The sequence below is a fragment of the Halichoerus grypus genome, chromosome 9 (assembly GCF_964656455.1).
Source record: "Halichoerus grypus chromosome 9, mHalGry1.hap1.1, whole genome shotgun sequence".
In the NCBI taxonomy this organism is placed as follows: Eukaryota; Metazoa; Chordata; class Mammalia; order Carnivora; family Phocidae; genus Halichoerus; species Halichoerus grypus.
The window spans coordinates 115,641,521-115,660,258 of NC_135720.1; the positions used below are offsets into that span (position 1 = coordinate 115,641,521).

At 40.8% G+C, this 18,738-nt stretch overlaps 1 protein-coding gene across 2 annotated transcripts; it reads right to left on the bottom strand.

Moving 5' to 3' along the window:
- Window positions 1–14,731: 14,731 nt before the first annotated feature.
- On the bottom strand, window positions 14,732–18,083 carry LOC118519118 (HLA class II histocompatibility antigen, DR alpha chain-like). 2 transcript variants are annotated; one of them, XM_036066373.2, is made up of 5 exons: window positions 17,937–18,083; window positions 16,528–16,773; window positions 15,787–16,068; window positions 15,321–15,486; window positions 14,732–14,889 (listed from the first exon to the last, which is right to left on the bottom strand). In XM_036066373.2, exons 1-4 carry the CDS (start codon window positions 18,016–18,018, stop codon window positions 15,332–15,334), a joined length of 765 nt encoding a protein of 254 aa, XP_035922266.2. In that variant the 5' UTR covers window positions 18,019–18,083; the 3' UTR covers window positions 14,732–14,889; window positions 15,321–15,331. The 2 variants fall into 2 exon arrangements, with proteins under 2 accessions (XP_035922266.2, XP_077911636.1); XM_078055510.1 differs by having other exon boundaries at window positions 14,732–15,140.
- Between the last annotated feature and the right edge of the window lie 655 nt (window positions 18,084–18,738).

Genomic DNA, 18,738 nt, shown 5'->3' on the forward strand with positions numbered 1-18,738 from the left:
AAGCATATCAATTTACTTGACTTAGGTAAATGCAGTCAGAATAAATGTTTTAATTGCAATGCTTATGAATGTGAAGGCATGTCTATCTTAAGTAAACCAATAGCCTTAAATTAGCTTTAATAGTGAATATTTTTCTGGAGCATATGACCTTGAGAAATATTTGGATTATTTTCTATCTTTTTGGGTTTTAGAACACCTAATTCTTATAAACACTTGTCTTCAAACCAACTGAATAGAGCTATTATACAAATTAATTTTATCAATAACATCCAGAGGTAGAACAATATCTCATATTTATAACATATATATAAACACAGATGTAAAGAGCTTAATAGTTAAGATTTGTATTTATCCTTGACAAGTAACCTTCTGGAAGCTGTGGGTTAGATTTTGAGCAAGGTTACTAATTCTAGTGCTGGTGGAATACAGTTTTTCCATTAGTTCTGGAAATTCTTACTCAGCTGGGTTTTATGATCTCTCTAATCATTTGTATTTTTAAAAGCTCCCACACATCTTTTGGCAACCACCCCATCCCCCTCCTGAGAGTTCTTTTTTCCTTCAGGCTTAGGAACAGAGAATGGTCTAGATAAGAGTCCCCAGAGAGGCTGAGGACTTTGAATTGTTTCTGGGCCCAGATTTCATGTTTTGCAAAGATGCGCAAAGTAAGGACAGTTTATTTCAATCTCTCAAGGAATTGGGCTGTGACTTAAAAGATGTCATAGGTTGATCCGTCCATCTGACCACTTTCCTTCAATTTGCTTCTCTCCCTCTGGGTACATAGTTCTAATTTGAACTTGGGGAGGAGGCCTTCAAAAAAAATCCTAACAGGCTCTGAATATCAGCTTCCACTCTGGCCAGCTTTTGACCTCAGAGCCATCATTGCCTTAGCCTGGTGAGGAGAAGGAGGATTCTGATTTTATGTCTCGATCCCTGGCATCTCATTTAAAAGATAAGAAGAAGGTAGAGTAGTACGAAGTATGAAGGAGGTGATATATTTTTAACTCAATTTTGTCACTATTTCACTCAGGTTGTTTAGTTTAATGAGCAGCTTTCTCAGCTTAGATGAGCAAATCGACTATTTAAGTAGTTTAAAAGGCCCTCATTAGGCCATTTAAAATCATCCTCTATTAACTTCATAAAACCTTTCTTCTGGCTTCCTTCACTGAGGATTTCTAGGCCTCAACTTGAGGAGCATTCAACCCCCTGGAGCATTTACCAAAGTGTTCTTTCTCTCAAAACCCTTCATTTGAGTGCTCCTCCAGTCCTTGCCATCAATAAGACAGAAAGCACTGATTACTGTGGCAAAGCCTCAAAAGGGCCACCAAGAGCATAAGCATGAGTGCCCCTGCTTATACCAGGTATCTTTTCCCAACCCAGAAGGAAAGACTTCCACTCAACTACTTATCAGCCTGAAAAGCTGCACTCCACCTGATCCTCAACCTGAGGGCTTCAGTTCCCTGCCCGCCCATGGAACTATTCAAACAAACAAATAGCATCTCCTGGGGGGCGGCCAGGGGGCATCTTACCTTCTTGCACCTACATAGCCTGCCTCTCACAGCCCTGATGATTCACTGTGTTCCTGAGTGCAACCCTCATGGGGCCCTGCATGGAATGCAGTGTCCTTCTCCCTCAGGCTGTGAGTACATGTAGCAAACTTCTATCGATCTCATCTGTCCATGTTGGGTGTTGTGTTTTCAGCCATCTCATACTATTTAGGGTGGGGGACGCCTCCTTCATCAGCAGGATGAATTTAGGAGGTGTTCAGAACACAGGCATGTCAGAAAGGAAGAAATAAAACTATCTTTATGCTCATTTGATGTGATAGTCTCCATAAAATATCCCAAGGAATTGCTCCCTCACCAAACACACACTCAAAAAAAAACCCCTAGAGAACTAATAAGAAGGCAGGATTCAAGGTCAACAGAAAAAATCAATTGAGAGTGTAAAACAAAAATTAAAAATACAACACTATGTATAATCATTTAAAAAAAAAGCAGAGAAAAACTAAAGTAAAATTCTAAGAGAACATGCACAGGACTTCAATCAGAAATGCTGATGAGGGCGCCTGGGTGGCTCAGTTGGTTAAGCGACTGCCTTCGGCTCAGGTCATGATCCTGGAGTGCCAGGATCGAGTCCCGCATCGGGCTCCCTGCTGAGCAGGGAGCCTGCTTCTCCCTCTGACCACCCCCCCTCTCATGCGCTCTCTATCTCATTCTCTCTCAAATAAATAAATAAAATCTTAAAAAAAAAAAAAATAAAGTGACTTAAAAAAAAAAAAAAAAAGAAATGCTGATGAAAGAAATCAGAGATTAGGGGTACCTGGGTGGCTTAGTCGGTTGAGTGTCTGCCTTAGGCTCAGGTCATGATCCCAGGGTCCTGGGATTGAGGCCCCTTTGGGCTCCCTGCTCAGCGGGGAGCCTGCTTCTCCCTCTCCAACTGTCCCTCCCCACCCCCTGCCTGAGCTCTCTCTCATGCTCTCTCTCAAATAAATAAATAAACTTTCTCAAATAAATAAATAAAATCTTTAAAACCTTTAAAAAATAAAAAAACAAAGAAATTGGAGATCTAAATAAGAGACTTACCATATGCATGAGCTGAAAAACTGAACATAGTAAAGATGTCTCCTCCCAAATTGATATCCCTGTTTAATGCAATTAATATCCAAATCTCAGCAAAATTCTTTTTTTTTTTTTGTGGTTTTCTAAAATTCTGCAAGTTTTTATTTTTTTATTTTTTTATTTTTTTTTAAAATTTTTTTTATTGTTATGTTAATCCCCATACATTACATCATTAGTTTTAGATATAGTGTTCCATGATTCATTGTTTGTGCATAACACCCAGTGCTCCATGCAGAACGTGCCCTCCTCAATACCCATCACCAGGCTAACCCATCCTCCCACCCCCCTCCCCTCTAGAACCCTCAGTTTGTTTTTCAGAGTCCATCGTCTCTCATGGTTCTTCTCCCCTTCTGATTTCCCCCCCTTCATTCTTCCCCTCCTGCTACATTCTTCTTCTTCTTTTTTTTTCTTTCTTAACATATATTGCATTATTTGTTTCAGAGGTACAGATCTGAGATTTAACAGTCTTGCACAATTCACAGCGCTTACCAGAACACATACCCTCCCCAGTGTCCATCACCCAGTCACCCCATCCCTCCCCCCCCACCCCCCACTCCAGCAACCCTCCATTTGTTTCCTGAGATTAAGAATTCCTCATATCAGTGAGGTCATATGATACATGTCTTTCTCTGTTTGACTTATTTCGCTCAGCATAATACCCTCCAGTTCCATCCATGTCGTTGCAAATGGCAAGATCTCATTCCTTTTGATGGCTGCATAATATTCCATTGTATATATATACCACTTCTTCTTTATCCATTCATCTGTTGATGGACATCTTGGCTCTTTCCAGTTTGGCTATTGTGGACATTGCTGCTATAAACATCGGGGTGCACGTACCCTTTCGGGTCCCTACTTTTGTATCTTTGGGGTAAATACCCAGTAGTGCAATTGCTGGATCATATGGTAGCTCTATTTTCAACTTTTTGAGGAACCTCCATACTGTTTTCCAGAGTGGCTGCACCAGCTTGCATTCCCACCAACAGTGTAGGAGGGTTCCCCTTTCTCCGCATCCCCGCCAACATCTGTCATTTCCTGACTTGTTAATTTTAGCCATTCTGACTGGTGGGAGGTGGTATCTCATTGAGGTTTTGATTTGGATTTCCCTGATGCCGAGCGATATTGAACACTTTTTCATGTGTCTGTTGGCCGTTTGGATGTCTTCTTTGGAAAAATGTCTGTTCATGTCTTCTGCCCATTTCTTGATTGGATTCTTTGTCCTTTTGGTGTTGAGTTTGATGAGTTCTTTATAGATTTTGGATACTAGCCCTTTATCTGATATGTCATTTGCAAATATCTTCTCCCATTCTGTCAGTTGTCTTTTGGTTTTGTTGACTGTTTCCTTTGCTTTGCAAAAGCTTTTTATCTTGATGAAGTCCCAATAGTTCATTTTTGCCCTTGCTTCCCTTGCCTTTGGCGATGTTTCTAGGAAGAAGTTGCTGCGGCTGAGGTCGAAGAGGTTGCTGCCTGTGTTCTCCTTTAGGATTTTGATGGACTCCTGTCTCACATTGAGGTCTTTCAACCATTTGGAGTCTATTTTTGTGTGTGGTGTAAGGAAATGGTCCAGTTTCATTCTTCTGCATGTGGCTGTCCAATTTTCCCAACACCATTTGTTGAAGAGACTGTCTTTTTTCCATTGGACATTCTTTCCTGCTTTGTCGAAGATTAGTTGACCATAGAGTTGAGGGTCCATTTCTGGGCTCTCTATTCTGTTCCATTGATCTATGTGTCTGTTTTTGTGCCAGTACCATACTGTTTTGATGATGACAGCTTTGTAGTAGAGCTGGAAGTCCGGAATTGTGATGCTGCCAGCTTTGCTTTTCTTTTTCAACATTCCTCTGGCTATGCGGGGTCTTTTCTAGTTCCATACAAATTTTAGGATTATTTGTTCCATTTCTTTGAAGAAAGTGGATGGTATTTTGATGGGGATTGCATTGAATGTGTAGATTGCTCTAGGTAGCATTGACATCTTCACAATATTTGTTCTTCCAATCTGTGAGCATGGAACGTTTTTCCATTTCTTTGTGTCTTCCTCAATTTCTTTCATGAGTATTCTATAGTTTTCTGAGTACAGATCCTTTGCCTCTTTGGTTAGATTTATTCCTAGGTATCTTATGGTTTTGGGTGCAATTGTAAATGGGATCGACTCCTTAATTTCTCTTTCTTCTGACTTGTTGTTGGTGTATAGGAATGCCACTGACTTCTGTGCATTGATTTTATATCCTGCCACTTTACTGAATTCTTGTATGAGTTCTAGCAGTTTTGGGGTGGAGTCTTTGGGATTTTCCACATAAAGTATCATATCATCTGCAAAGAGTGAGAGTTTGACTTCTTCTTTGCCAATTTGGATGCCTTTGATTTCTTTTTGTTGTCTGATTGCTGTGGCTAGGACTTCCAATACTATGTTGAATAGCAGTGGTGATAGTGGACATCCCTGCCGCGTTCCTGACCTTAGGGGGAAAGCTCTCAGTTTTTCCCCATTGAGAATGATATTCGCTGTAGGTTTTTCATAGATGGCTTTTATGATATTGAGGTATGTGCCCTCTATCCCTATACTCTGAAGAGTTTTGATCAAGAAAGGATGCTGTACTTTGTCAAATGCTTTTTCTGCATCTATTGAGAGGATCATATGATTCTTGTTCTTTCTTTTGTTAATGTATTGTATCACATTGATTGATTTGCGGATCTTGAACCAACCTTGCAGCCCAGGGATAAATCCGACTTGGTCGTGGTGAATAATCCTTTTAATGTACTGTTGGATCCTATTGGCTAGTATTCTGGTGAGAATTTTTGCATCCATGTTCATCAGGGATATTGGTCTGTAATTCTCCTTTTTGATGGGGTCTTTGTCTGGTTTTGGGATCAAGGTAATGCTGGCCTCATAAAATGAGTTTGGAAGTTTTCCTTCCATTTCTATTTTTTGGAACAGTTTCAGAAGGATAGGTATTAATTCTTCTTGAAATGTTTGGTAGAATTCCCCTGGGAAGCCATCTGGCCCTGGGCTTTTGTGTTTTGGGAGATTTTTGATGACTGCTTCTATTTCCTTAGTGGTTATAGGTCTGTTCAGGTTTTCTATTTCTTCCTGGTTCAGTTTTGGTAGTTGATACATCTCTAGGAATGCATCCATTACTTCCAGGTTATCTAATTTGCTGGCATAGAGTTGCTCATAATATGTTCTTATAATTGTTTGTATTTCTTTGGTGTTGGTTGTGATTTCTCCTCTTTCATTCATGATTTTGTTGATTTGGGTCATTTCTCTTTTCTTTTTGATAAGTCTGGCCAGGGGCTTATCAATCTTGTTAATTCTTTCAAAGAACCAGCTCCTAGTTTCGTTGATCTGTTCTACTGTTCTTTTGGTTTCTATTTCATTGATTTCTGCTCTGATCTTTATGATTTCTCTTCTCCTGCTGGGTTTAGGCTTTATTTGCTGTTCTTTCTCCAGCTCCTTTAGGTGTAGGGTTAGGTTGTGTACTTGAGACCTTTCTTGTTTCTTGAGAAAGGCTTGTATTGCTATATACTTTCCTCTTAGGACTGCCTTTGCTGTATCCCAAAGATTTTGAATAGTTGTGTTTTCATTTTCATTGGTTTCCATGAATTTTTTTAATTCTTCTTTAATTTCCTGGTTGACCCATTCATTCTTTAGTAGGATGCTCTTTAACCTCCATGTATTTGAGTTCTTTCCGACTTTCCTCTTGCGACTGAGTTCTAGTTTCAAAGCATTGTGGTCTGAAAATATGCAGGGGATGATCCCAATCTTCTGGTACTGGTTGAGACCTGATTTATGACCTAGGATGTGATCTATTCTGGAGAATGTTCCATGGGCACTAGAGAAGAATGTGTATTCCGTTGCTTTGGGATGGAATGTTCTGAATATGTCTATGAAGTCCATTTGGTCCAGTGTGTCATTTAAAGTCTTTATTTCCTTGTTGATCTTTTGCTTAGACGATCTGTCCATTTCAGTGAGGGGAGTGTTAAAGTCCCCCACTATTATTGTGTTGTTGTCAATGTGTTTCTTTGCTTTTGTTATTAATTGCCTTATATAATTGGCTGCTCCCATGTTAGGGGCATAGATATTTACAATTGTTAGATCTTCTTGTTGGATAGACCCTTTAAGTATGATATAGTGTCCTTCCTCATCTCTTATGACAGTCTTTGGTTTAAAATCTAATTTGTCTGATATAAGGATTGCCACCCCAGCTTTCTTTTGGTGTCCATTAGCATGGTAAATGGTTTTCCACCCCCTCACTTTAAATCTGGGGGTGTCTTTGGGTCTAAAATGAGTCTCTTGCAGACAGCATATCGATGGGTCTTGTTTTTTAATCCAATCTGATAGCCTGTGTCTTTTGATTGGGTCATTTAGCCCATTTACATTCAGGGTAACTACTGAAAGATAGGAATTTAGTGCCATTGTATTGCCTGTAAAGTGACTGTTACTGTATATTGTTTGTGTTCCTTTCTGGTCTATGTTGCTTTTAGGCTCTCTCTTTGCTTAGAGGACCCCTTTCAATATTTCTTGTAGGGCTGGTGTCGTGTTTGCAAATTCCTTTAGTTTTTGTTTGTCCTGGAAGCTTTTTATCTCTCCTTCAATTTTCAATGACAGCCTAGCTGGATATAGTATTCTTGGCTGCATATTTTTCTCATTTAGTGCTCTGAATATGTCCTGCCAGTCCTTTCTGGCCTGCCAGGTCTCTGTGGATAAGTCTGTTGCCAATCTAATGTTTCTACCATTGTAGGTTACAGATCTCTTGTCCCGGGCTGCTTTCAGGATTTTCTCTTTGTCTCTGAGACTCGTAAGTTTTACTATTAGATGTCGGGGTGTTGACCTATTTTTATTGATTTTGAGAGGGGTTCTCTGTGCTTCCTGGATTTTGATGCCTGTTTCCTTCCCCAAATTAGGGAAGTTCTCTGCTATAATTTGCTCCATTATACCTTCTGCCCCTCTCTCTCTTTCTTCTTCTGGGATCCCAATTATTCTAATGTTGTTTCATCTTATGGTATCATTTATCTCTCCAATTCTGCCCTCGTGATCCAGTAGTTGTTTATCTCTCTTTTTCTCAGCTTCTTTATTTTCCATCATTTGGTCTTCTATCTCACTGATTCTTTCTTCTGCCTCATTTATCCTAGCAGTTATTGCCCCCATATTTGATTGCACCTCATTAATAGCCTTTTTGATTTCTACTTGGTTAGATTTTAGTTCTTTTACTTCTCCAGAAAGGGTTTCTCTAATAACTTCCATGCTTTTTTCAAGCCCAGCTAGTATCTTTAAAGTGATGATTCTGAACTCTAGATCTGACATCGTACTAATGTCCGTATTGAGTAGGTCCCTGGCAGTCGGTACTACCTCTTGTTCTTTTTGTTGAGGTGATTTTTTCCATCTTGTCATTTTGTGCAGAGGAGAATAGATTAATGAGAGAACAAAATGCTAGCAGGGTAACAATGTCCCCAGAAAATATACTCTAAACAAATCAGAAAAGACCTGAAGCAGTGGGAAAAGAAAGGGAAAGAGAGAAAAAAGAAAAAGAAAGAAAAAAATAAAAAATAAAAAGTAAAAGATAAAGATAAAAACAAACAAAAGCAGAACAAAACAAAACAAAACAAAAACAGAATGTGATCAAATATGATCAGGCTGGTTTATAGATCAGTGCCACACACTAAATTTTGTGTGTATTTTGGTCTGTTAAAAGAAAGTCCCTCCCAAAATTTTAAAGAAAGAAAAACTTATATATGTACAAAAATAAGGGTTGATATGATGAAGGGATGGAATATGACTGTAAAGATGGAAATTATAAAAAAATTTAAAAAAGGATTTGATAAGTTGTTTGAAAAAAGAAAGAGGATTAAAAGAAAAAAAGAAAAAGAAAAAAGGGAGAGAATGTGATCAGGCAGGGGAGTAGAAAAAAACCATACACTAGAGATTTAGAGTATATTTTGATCTGTTAGAAGAAACTATCTCAAGATTTTAAAGAGAGAACAACTTATATATATATGCCAAAAATACGGGTAACTACTATGAAGGGATAGAATATGACTTTAAAAATGAAAAATAAAAATGCTTTTTTTTAAAAAAAAGGGATTGATAAGATGTTGGTTGAAAAAGGGAAAAAGAAAAATTCAAAAAAAAGAAAAAAGAAAAAAGAAAAAAAGGCAGTTAAAAAAAATAATTAACTTTGAAAGACTAAAGAATCATGGTAAAAAAGCCATGAATTCTATGTGCAGTGTTCCCCTAGCGCTGGAGTTCTGCCGTTCTCATTGATCGGTAAACTTGGTCTTGGCTGGCTGTTCTCGCTGATCTTCTGGGGGAGGGGCCTGTTGCCGTGGTTCCCAAATGTCGCTGCCGGAGGCAAAATTGCCCCGCCCTTGCCGGTCCGGGCTAAGTAATCTGCTCGGGTTTGCTCTCTGGAGCTTTTGTTCCCTGCAAGCTTTCCGTACAGCTTTGGGGGCGGAGAGTGAAAATGGCGGCCTCCCAGTCTCCGCCCCGGAGGAGCCGAGAACTCGGGGTCCCGCTCCTCAGCAAGCCCCCAGAGAAAAGCAGTCAGTCACTCCCATCTCCCCAGTCTCCGGCCACTCTCCGCGCTCACCCGGCCTGTGACCGCGCCTTTCTATCTGGCACCCGACCCCGGGTGGAGTCTCCAAACCCAGCAGATCCCCGCGGTGCGCTCCCGCACCTCTCCTCCCGGGGGAAGAAGGTGAGTCCCCGGATCTGCCGCTTGTTGGGTCCCTGCTGGAGGAGCAGTGGCCCGACTGTGCCGCGGATCACGGTTTATAGCAACCCCGAGCTGAGAGCCCGCGCCTGGGCTCCGTCTCTGCAGCCGGCTTCCCCGCTCCGATACCTGGGAGCTCTGGCGCACTCAGGCACCCCCGGTCTTTCTGTGACCCCGAGGGTCCTGAGACCACACTGTCCCGCGAGGGTTCCACCCCCCACTTCGCCACCAGAGTGACGTCCCTCAGCGGAGCAGACTTCTAAAAGTTCCAATTTTGTGCTCCGTGGCTCTATCACTTGCCAGAAGCGGCCGACGGAGGCCCCTCCCCCGCCGTCTCTCCTCCCGAATAACGCCTCGGATTCACTTCTCCGCACGTCCTACCTTCCAGAAGTGGTCGCTTTTCTGTTCAGAGAGTTGTTGCTATTCTTTTCTTCGATCTCCTGTTGAGTTTGTAGGTGTTCAGAATGGTTTGATCCCTATCCAGCTGAATTCCTGAGAGGAGACGAAATCCAGGTCTCCTACTCCTCCGCCATCTTGCTCCGCCCCCCCTCAGCAAAATTTTTAATAGTTGTAGATACAGTTATTCTAAAATGTATATGAAAAACCAATGAAATTAGGATAGATAAATCTAAATTTGATAGAGAAAAATAAAAGTGAACAACCACCCAGCCAAATTGAAGACTTTCATACCCCTGTGATATCAAGACTAATGGGTGCTGTGGAGGGACGGGCACATGGACTGAAGGAACAGTATAGAGAATCCAGAAATAGCCCTACACCAACTCATTTTTGACAAAGATGCAAAGCAACTCAATAGAGAATGGATAGTCTTTGCAAACACATAGATATCCATAGGTAAAAACAAAACAAAAGCAAAATCAAAGGAAAAGGAAAAAAAAAGGAAAAGGAAAATGAGATCAATTCTCACACTTTTTACAAAAATGCACTCAATAGAAATCAGAAATTTAAATGTAAAGTATAAAACTTTTAGAAGAAAACAAGAAGAAATCTTTGGGGTGAAATGTTTGGGCCTGGTGAAGAGTTCTTCTTAAACATGACATCAAGGGCATGATCCCTAAAGGAAAAACATCAATGAATTGGGGCTTTACCAAAATTAAAGACTTTTATTTTGAAAAATATCCTGTTGAGGGACTGAAAAGGTTAGATACAGACAAAGAGAAAATATTTGCACACCCAAAATATCGCAAAGAGCATGTGTCTAGAATCTGTAAAGAACTCTCAGGACTCCACAGTAAACACACACACACACACACACACACACACACACAAACTACTCTAATTACAAAATGGGTAAAAGACATGAAGAGACATTTATCAGAGAGAATATACACATCAGAGAGAATATTCACATGGCAAATCAGCTCATTGAATGATGTTCACCATCACTAGCCACTAGGAAATGCAAATTAAGAATATGCTGAGTTATCACTCTCTACCTATTGAAATAGCTAAAATATGAAATAGTGACAAGGGCAAATGATGATGAGAATGCAGAGAACCTGGATGTCTCCTGCACTGACAGGGACGTGAAATGGTGCAGTCTCTCTGGAAGATAGTTCGGCAGTTTCCTAAAAACTAAACATACACTTACCTCCTGACCCAGGATTCACATTTCTTGGCCTTTATGTCAGAAAAATGAAAACTCACATTCACACAAAACTGTACAAAATGCTCACAGCAGGTTTATTTGTCATAGCCGCAAACTAGGAACAACCAGAAGGCTCTGCAGTAGGTGAAAGTTTAAGCTGTGGTATGTCCATAACACAAAACACTCTCAGCAATAAAAGGGAACAAACTGAGGATCCACCCAACTACTTGGATGGATCTCAAGGGCATAATGCTAAGTGAAAGACACTTTTTTTTTTTTTTTAAAGATTTTATTTATTTATTTGATAGAGAATGAGAGACAGAGAGCATGAGAGGGAGGAGGGTCAGAGGGAGAAGCAGACTCCCTGCCAAGCAGGGAGCCCGATGCGGGACTCGATCCCAGGACTCCAGGATCATGACCTGAGCCGAAGGCAGTTGCTTAACCAACTGAGCCACCCAGGCGCCCAATAATGCTAAGTGAAAAAGGCCAAGCTCAGAAGGTGCTGTACTGAATGATTCCATCTATCTGACATTCTCCAAATGACCAATTATAGAGATGGAGAGAAGATTAGTGGTTGTCAGGTGTGAGGGTCATGGGGCCCAAAGGGAAGTGGTTGTGAATATAAAGGGTAGCATGAGGGAGATCTCTGTGGTAATGGAAGAGTTCCGTGCTTGACTGTGGTGGTCACACAAATGTACCCATGGGAGGAGACCTAGGCGTACAACTGCGCACGCACATTTCCCCAATACGTTTCCTGGTTTTGATATTGTATTATAGTTTTTAATATATAATCATTTGGGAAAACTAGGTAAGGGTTACACGGTGTCTTTCTATTCTCTCTTTGCAAATTCTTGTTAATTATTTCAAAATAAAAAACTTTTAAAGGTAGCCTTCTGGCTAAAATTGAGAACCTTCAAAACACCAAATGCTAGCAAGCCAGGATGCATACAGTAGGGGGATCTCATTACTTGCTGATGGTAATGCAAAATGGTACAGTTATTTTGGAAGACACTTGGTGATTTCTTACAAAACTAAACATACTCTTACCTTATAGTCCAGCAGACTCTCAGGTAATTATTCAAATGAATTGAAAACATATGTCCCCACAAAAACTGACACAGGAATGTTTATAGCAACTTTGTTCATAACTGTGAAACTTGGAAGCAAGCAAGATGTCCTTTGGCAGGTGAATGGATAAATTGTGGAATATCCATACAGTGAAGAATTATTTAGCAATTTGAAAAAAGCTATTAAGCTTTGAAAAGACATGGTGACCTTAAATGCATATTGTTACGCGAAAGAATTATGTTAGACTAAAAATCTCTTAATATGTATGATTTCAACTGCATGGCATTCTGAAAAAAGCAAAACTATAGAGATCTGTATAATACAAAGAATGAACCCTATTCTAAACTATGGACATCAGTAAATAATAATATGTCGATGTTGGTTCATTAAATGTGGTAACATCAAATGTATCACACTAATGACAAATGTTAATAATAGGAGAAACTGCATGTGCAGCAGGGGGGGAGAGATGAGGAAATTTGGGAACTCTTGCACTTTGTGCCCAAGTTTTCTGTAACTTTACAACTGCTCTTAAAAGGTAAAGTATTCTAAACATGTCTTTTTATATGGGAGATATAGATGTTTTCTTTTTTATTCCACATGTGTCTGAGTTTTAGTGTATTCTGTATTGTAAGTGTATTTATTTTATAATAAAAATAGGAGCTACATAAAAGAAACACACTATGCCTATTTTCAAATTTTTGAAGAAATGGCCTTGATTCTTTAAGCCATAGATACAGAAACTCGCTATTTTTTTTTAGTAAGTCCTTTAAGGTGTTAAAAGATAAACTGAGGCATAAGACAATTTTTCAAATGTTTATTTGAGAATATGATTCAAATCTGGCAGTGCCAACACAAAAATAATGAAGAGTTCTGTGACAAGAGCTAAGGGACAGGCTTTGACAGAGCAGATGCAGAAGCAGAGCATGGAAATTACCTGATTGGCTATATCCTCTTCAGTTATCTTTCTTGGAAAAGCCTATTTGGCTATTGGTGAATTTTGCTGGGATACCAGTGCACAGACAGGAATTGACTCCAGCTTAGGTTTCAGACTGTTTATGTAAATTACCAAGATGTTAAAGCCATCTCAGTCTAATGGCTTCCTAGTAAAATTACTCCAATAATTGTCCTCTTTTGGTCATCCTTGCACACATGAGAGTTGGACCAAAAATTTGCTATTAGTGCCACTCTCAGTCACCATCAGGGTTAAGTTGTTCTGGTTTCCCTGTGAAACTCACAGGTTATAACTTCAGGTTTGTGGAGGGTGTTTGCACCTCCCCGTTCATGTCATTTCTGCTTTTCCAAGTAGGGAGACCATCCGATGTACTGCTGACCGTGTGAGCACATGCTTGAGACCCTTGAGAGAACGCAGCTTATGATGACTATCAGGAAGAGAATACCTGGAGATGGAAGTCAGGACCTCCATGAACCAGAGCAGTTGGTATTAGTGTGTTTGAGCCAAAAGCCTTGTTTGTTAATTTCTTGAATTGAGTTTCTGTAATGTCAGAGGTGTGGATGCAGAAGCAGAAGGAGGTCCCTGCTATGGCACAGACTCCTTTAGCCAACAAGTGATTACAGCAATTTTATTACTGAGACCACCTTATCAGCTCAAAACAATCTTCATGCCAGAATAGCATATTTTGGGATGACATATTCTGCCACCCTTCGTGTTTTGCTTTGGTTGCACTTTTCTGAGATTTTTATCATCAGGTTGTAGAAATATTGCAAAAAAATAATGGAATTTATAATTTTTGCAATACTATTACCCCTGAGTATGGTACCTGATTACTCTTCTTGCATTTTTCCTTTAATTCTTATAATAACTCAGTGTGGTAAAAACTGCCATCAGTATTTCCATGAAAGGAATCAGGTAAGTTCAGGTAAGTTCAGTTAAGTAAAGAACACACAGCTAGTAAATGTACAGTAAGATGAAGCCCAAGTTGATGTCCATTCAACACCCTTTATTTGCCACTCTATCTAACTGTCAGGCTAATCGATCTTCATGGTTTGGGGTAGGCTCTGATAACCAGTTAGAAATAAATCTCAAGTAATAGTTTCACAGATAAATGAGCAATAGCCCACTGTGTTTCAAACATTTTTTCATTCCATTTTAATGTCAAGTTCTGCCCAACCTCCCACTTTTTACTTGGTTTTTCAACCCAGGGATACATATTCAATACAAGGTTGTTCCAAGAATAAGTCAAACCATTCTTCTGGTAATAAAACAGGCATCCAAGACCATGTTAATAAAATGGGTAATGATGATCCACAGTGTCCAGTCCTATTTTTCATTAAACCTGGAGTGGATGTCATTGGTATGTAAATCCTATAACATATATAAATCCTCCTCTACTCTGCTCCTCACACCACTCCTGTCTGCTCCCCATCATCAGTCTCACTCATTATGTGTGGCTAAACCCAATGCTTTAATTCATTCTACCAAGGATCTAGAATTATCATTGACTTGGAGATCAAGAACCAAAACCAGATTCTGAAACCATCCTAAATAGAGATCTCCCAACAAATGAACTCTACTCTAGGGTTTTCCATAGGGGGACTGGACCATAGCAACTGGATTGCTTGCAGATACTATGAATGAGGTGTAGTCCTAATGAACCTAAATACTTCTGATTACTTACAGAACTTATCACATATATTCGACATTCACACATTTCAGCTGAAAGAATCACATTTAAACCCTAGTCCCTGTGAAGAACAGGCTTAGATACCAAAAATTAATCTCAGACCCATCAAACAGTTTATTGTGTTCAAAAAAGTCACAATCACAGTTTGAAGAAACCCAAGCAATGTGTAGAAGGGATGTCTGTATTGAACATTCACAAGGTTCCATAGCAGAGACAGGATCCTGTGGGGTCTATTCGAGAGGCATTACCTGGTGATATTAAAATGATGGTAGAAAATGGAGGAAAACAGACCCAAGAAGGGGCAACAAATTGGGAATAACTAGATGTCAGAGTCTGGACAGATCAGGAAGGCATCATCATTCTTAGAATAGGTAAAGGGCTGGAAAATGCTGAAGAATGGTTGCCTTCAGTGAGGTGAACAGTTGGAGTATTGCCAGGTTTATAAAACTATTGAAGAGCAAATTTCTTCATTGATCTTCTCTCTAGGAAACTGCATTGCCTATAGCAATTTTGGGATACCAAATGATGTTAATGTCTGATTCTGTCCTAGCAAAGGTAAATCAAGAACTATAACTTCCCTATCATTTTCCTTTAAAGGCATCACATATCCTTTTCCCCACTCTGTCTCCTACCCTTGGATAACTCCATCTATGTCTTCCTATGACCACATCAAACCCACCTGCAGATGCCTCACAGAGGCCCTCGGCGTTCACCAGCATTGACCTTGCGCATGCCCTTGATGATGAAGATGGTCCCGACAATGATGCCAACCAGACCCACAACCAGGCCCAGGGCACACACCACATTCTCTCTTGTCTCTGGGAGGGGGGTTGGTGCTTCAAACTCTGGGGAAAAATAACACAGAGTGTAGTGTGGAAGTAATGACTGTGGTACGGAGTAGCACTTAGAACCAAAGGTCGGGTATTTAGTCAAAAGAATAGTTATTAATCAACTAAATAAGAGGAATGATGAATTAAGGGAATGAAGATTGAACAGTGCGGGGAGCTGAATAATGGGAGAAGGCAAGGAATAGGAATTGCAGCAATTGTTATGGACGAGTTAGGGGACTCTGGGTCCCAAAGCACCAGACACAGGCATCACGGGAGGAAATCACAAAAGAAAGGAGATTGAAGGATGGTCCATACCCCAGTGCTTGAGAAGAGGCTTGTCCAAACCCCAGTGCTCCACCTTGCAGTCATAGACATCGTTGGCTGAGGGCAAGAAGGGGAGATAGTGGAACTTGCGGAAAAGGTGGTCTTCCCTGGGCAGGAAGACTGTCTCAGACACTCCTGTGGTGACAGGGTTTCCATTTCGAAGCCACGTGACATTGATCACTGGTGGGGAGAACTTGTCGATGAAACAGATGAGGGTGTTGGGCTCTCCCAGTTCCACGGGGGTGTTCGAGAGCACAGTCACCTCTGGAGGTACTGGGGACAAAGGACAGAAATTAGCCTACCCTGCTTAGGCTGGCCCCTCTTCCTCCCACTGAAGCGGAAAAAGCAGTGGAAACTCTGCCCTGAGCATCTATGCCATGTCTCAGATACCTATCTCTGAGACTCTCCCCCATGAACTGGAACCAGTGTTGTGGTATAAGATATATAGAAGGATATTTTAGGTCCTGGAGATAATTTCATTCCTGGTTTCCCCAGCATAGATTTGGGGCAATGACTCTGTGAGTGACTGTTGGTGGCAAGGACAAGATGTGAGCACATCAGGAAAGGAACAAACTCATGTAAAGTTCTTGAGTCTGTGGCATGAGAAGTAGGGACTTGCTTATGGCGAGGTTGGGCCCCTGAGAGGGAAAGTCAGTTACAGTAACGTAACACAACAAGCTGAAGCATCTACTCCAAAGTTACGATTCCCATGTCTAGGAGTGCAGCCGGTACCATTGGTGTTCGGGGTGTGGTTGGAGCGCTTTATCATGATGTCCAGGTTAGCTTTGTCCACAGCTATGTTGGCCAAGGCACCCTGGGCCTCAAAGCTGGCAAAATGTCCAAATTCTTCCAGCCGCCACACTGTCTCCTTCTTTCCCATATCCACGTGGAAAATCTCATCACCATCGAAGTCAAACATGAATTCGCCTGATGGGTCAGGGGTCAGATAGAACTCAGCCTGGATGATCACATGGTCCTCTGAAAAGGCAGGGAAGAGAGTTAAGGTTGGAACCAGGAGGGGGAGAGGAAGAAGAACCCAGGATGTGAGACAAACATGTGGGCAGGTGTGGGGGAACAATATGGAGTGGAGCTGTATGAGTGAAGGAGTGATGGAGAGTGGGGAGGAATGGGAAGATGAGGCTCAGGTGCAGGACATCTGTGTTGAACAGAGCTGGGAGGGAAGAAGTAAAGGGGCAAAGTTAGAGAGGGTGGACTGAAACAAATGAGGCCTGAAAATCCCAGAGTCTTGTGAAGCTGTTAGGCTCCAGGTTACTAGCTGAGAAACGATTCCCTCTTTGGAAATCCAGCAGCAGCTCCCTAAAGAGAATTGCTCACTCGGTGTATTTGCCCAGGCATTAAATACACTGCAGCCTTAATTCCAGGGGATCTCTCAGGGTACTGCAGCTCTAAGAAGAGGGAAACACTGTTTAGAGGGTGGCTTTAGGACTTCGGAATCAAACAAAATTTTGAATTCTCTCTTTTTGTTCAATGGAGATAAAAATGACATACAAGATGACATTAATTTTACATATGTAACAGAATTATTTGCTATGTATACATATGTGTATAATGCAATTCATATCAGCATACCTGGCCTTCCCCTCCCTGGAGTAGATTGTTGCTTTTGGGGGACTTTCCTCTGTACTGATCCTCAATATAGTATCTGTGCTCAAAATATGCTGACAGGATTCACATGCCAAAAAATAACTACTGTGCATTCAGCTAAGTACAGGAGCTGAGAAGTTTTCATATTTTTTTTCTCATTCAATCCCCACAAAATTCTGTGAGGTTTAAAATTTTGATTGCACCAATTTTCCAGAAAGAAATTGAAGCCCAGACAGTAACTTGTTAATGCTTCTCAGAACATATTTTCCACCTCAAGTCTGGTTTCTCTCAAAGTCAATGGTATTAGTCAATATAGAACTCAGTTTTTGTTCCTCTAAACTAAACGTGACTGACTTCAATTTGTGGTAAGGACAGAACTCCTCCAGACTACAGTTTATTATACTTTCAGATTTATAACCACACAATACCTGTCACACTTTTCTTTCATTCCAAAGATTGTTTTGCAAATGTCCACCATTCATCTCTCCAATGCTCTAAGAGCTTATATCCCTAGTTTTGCTTCTCTCGGCACCTACCTTTGATAGCCCAGGATTCTTGAGGACCCATCAGGAAAGCCATGATAAAAGATCCTAGCACCATGACTCCATTAATGACCATTTTCTTCTTGGGGGCTTTAGTGGGGGTCAGTAGAGCATAAGACTGGGGTAGAACTGACAAGACTAGAAGAAAAGAGAATAGAATCTGACATTAAAATTCAAATCAGTTGAGCTCCAGCCAATCAGAAAGAACTTCTGAGATGACACATCTGTTACTAAGGAAAGGGCTCTTTAAATGGTTCAGGAACAGAATTACTTTACTCATTAAAGAAGTAACAATCAAATAAACATGCAACCAAATAAAAACACAGAAAATCATGTTTTTGAGAAGGCTGGGAAGTCACTCACAGACTCTCCCATCCCAGCCCAAGTTCTAGAAAGAGATGTACTTGAAGCTTAATAGTGAGGATAGAATGAATGGAAATATTCAAAAGTGAGAGGTAGTGACAGGTCATTCCTTTGTGCTGTGACAGCTGGGGAGTTTAAATAAGGAATAATAAACCATCTAAAGAGAAGGTAAATTGTCCTGCTATGGGGAATGCCTGATACTTGCAGCAGTGGGTGACAGAGCTGCATGTCAGAAGCTTCTTATTGCTCTAGGTTTGTCCTCCACTGTCCTAGACTCCCAGATGGCCAACTCGGCCCAAGAGCTGGGCATCCCTGGCACTGTGCTATATTGAGAGAACATCAGAGGAGAAACTCTGAGTGTCAACACTCCCCTAGCTGGGGAAAGATGTAGAGACGCCATAGGTAGTGGTTACTGGAAACAGTGGACTGTAAT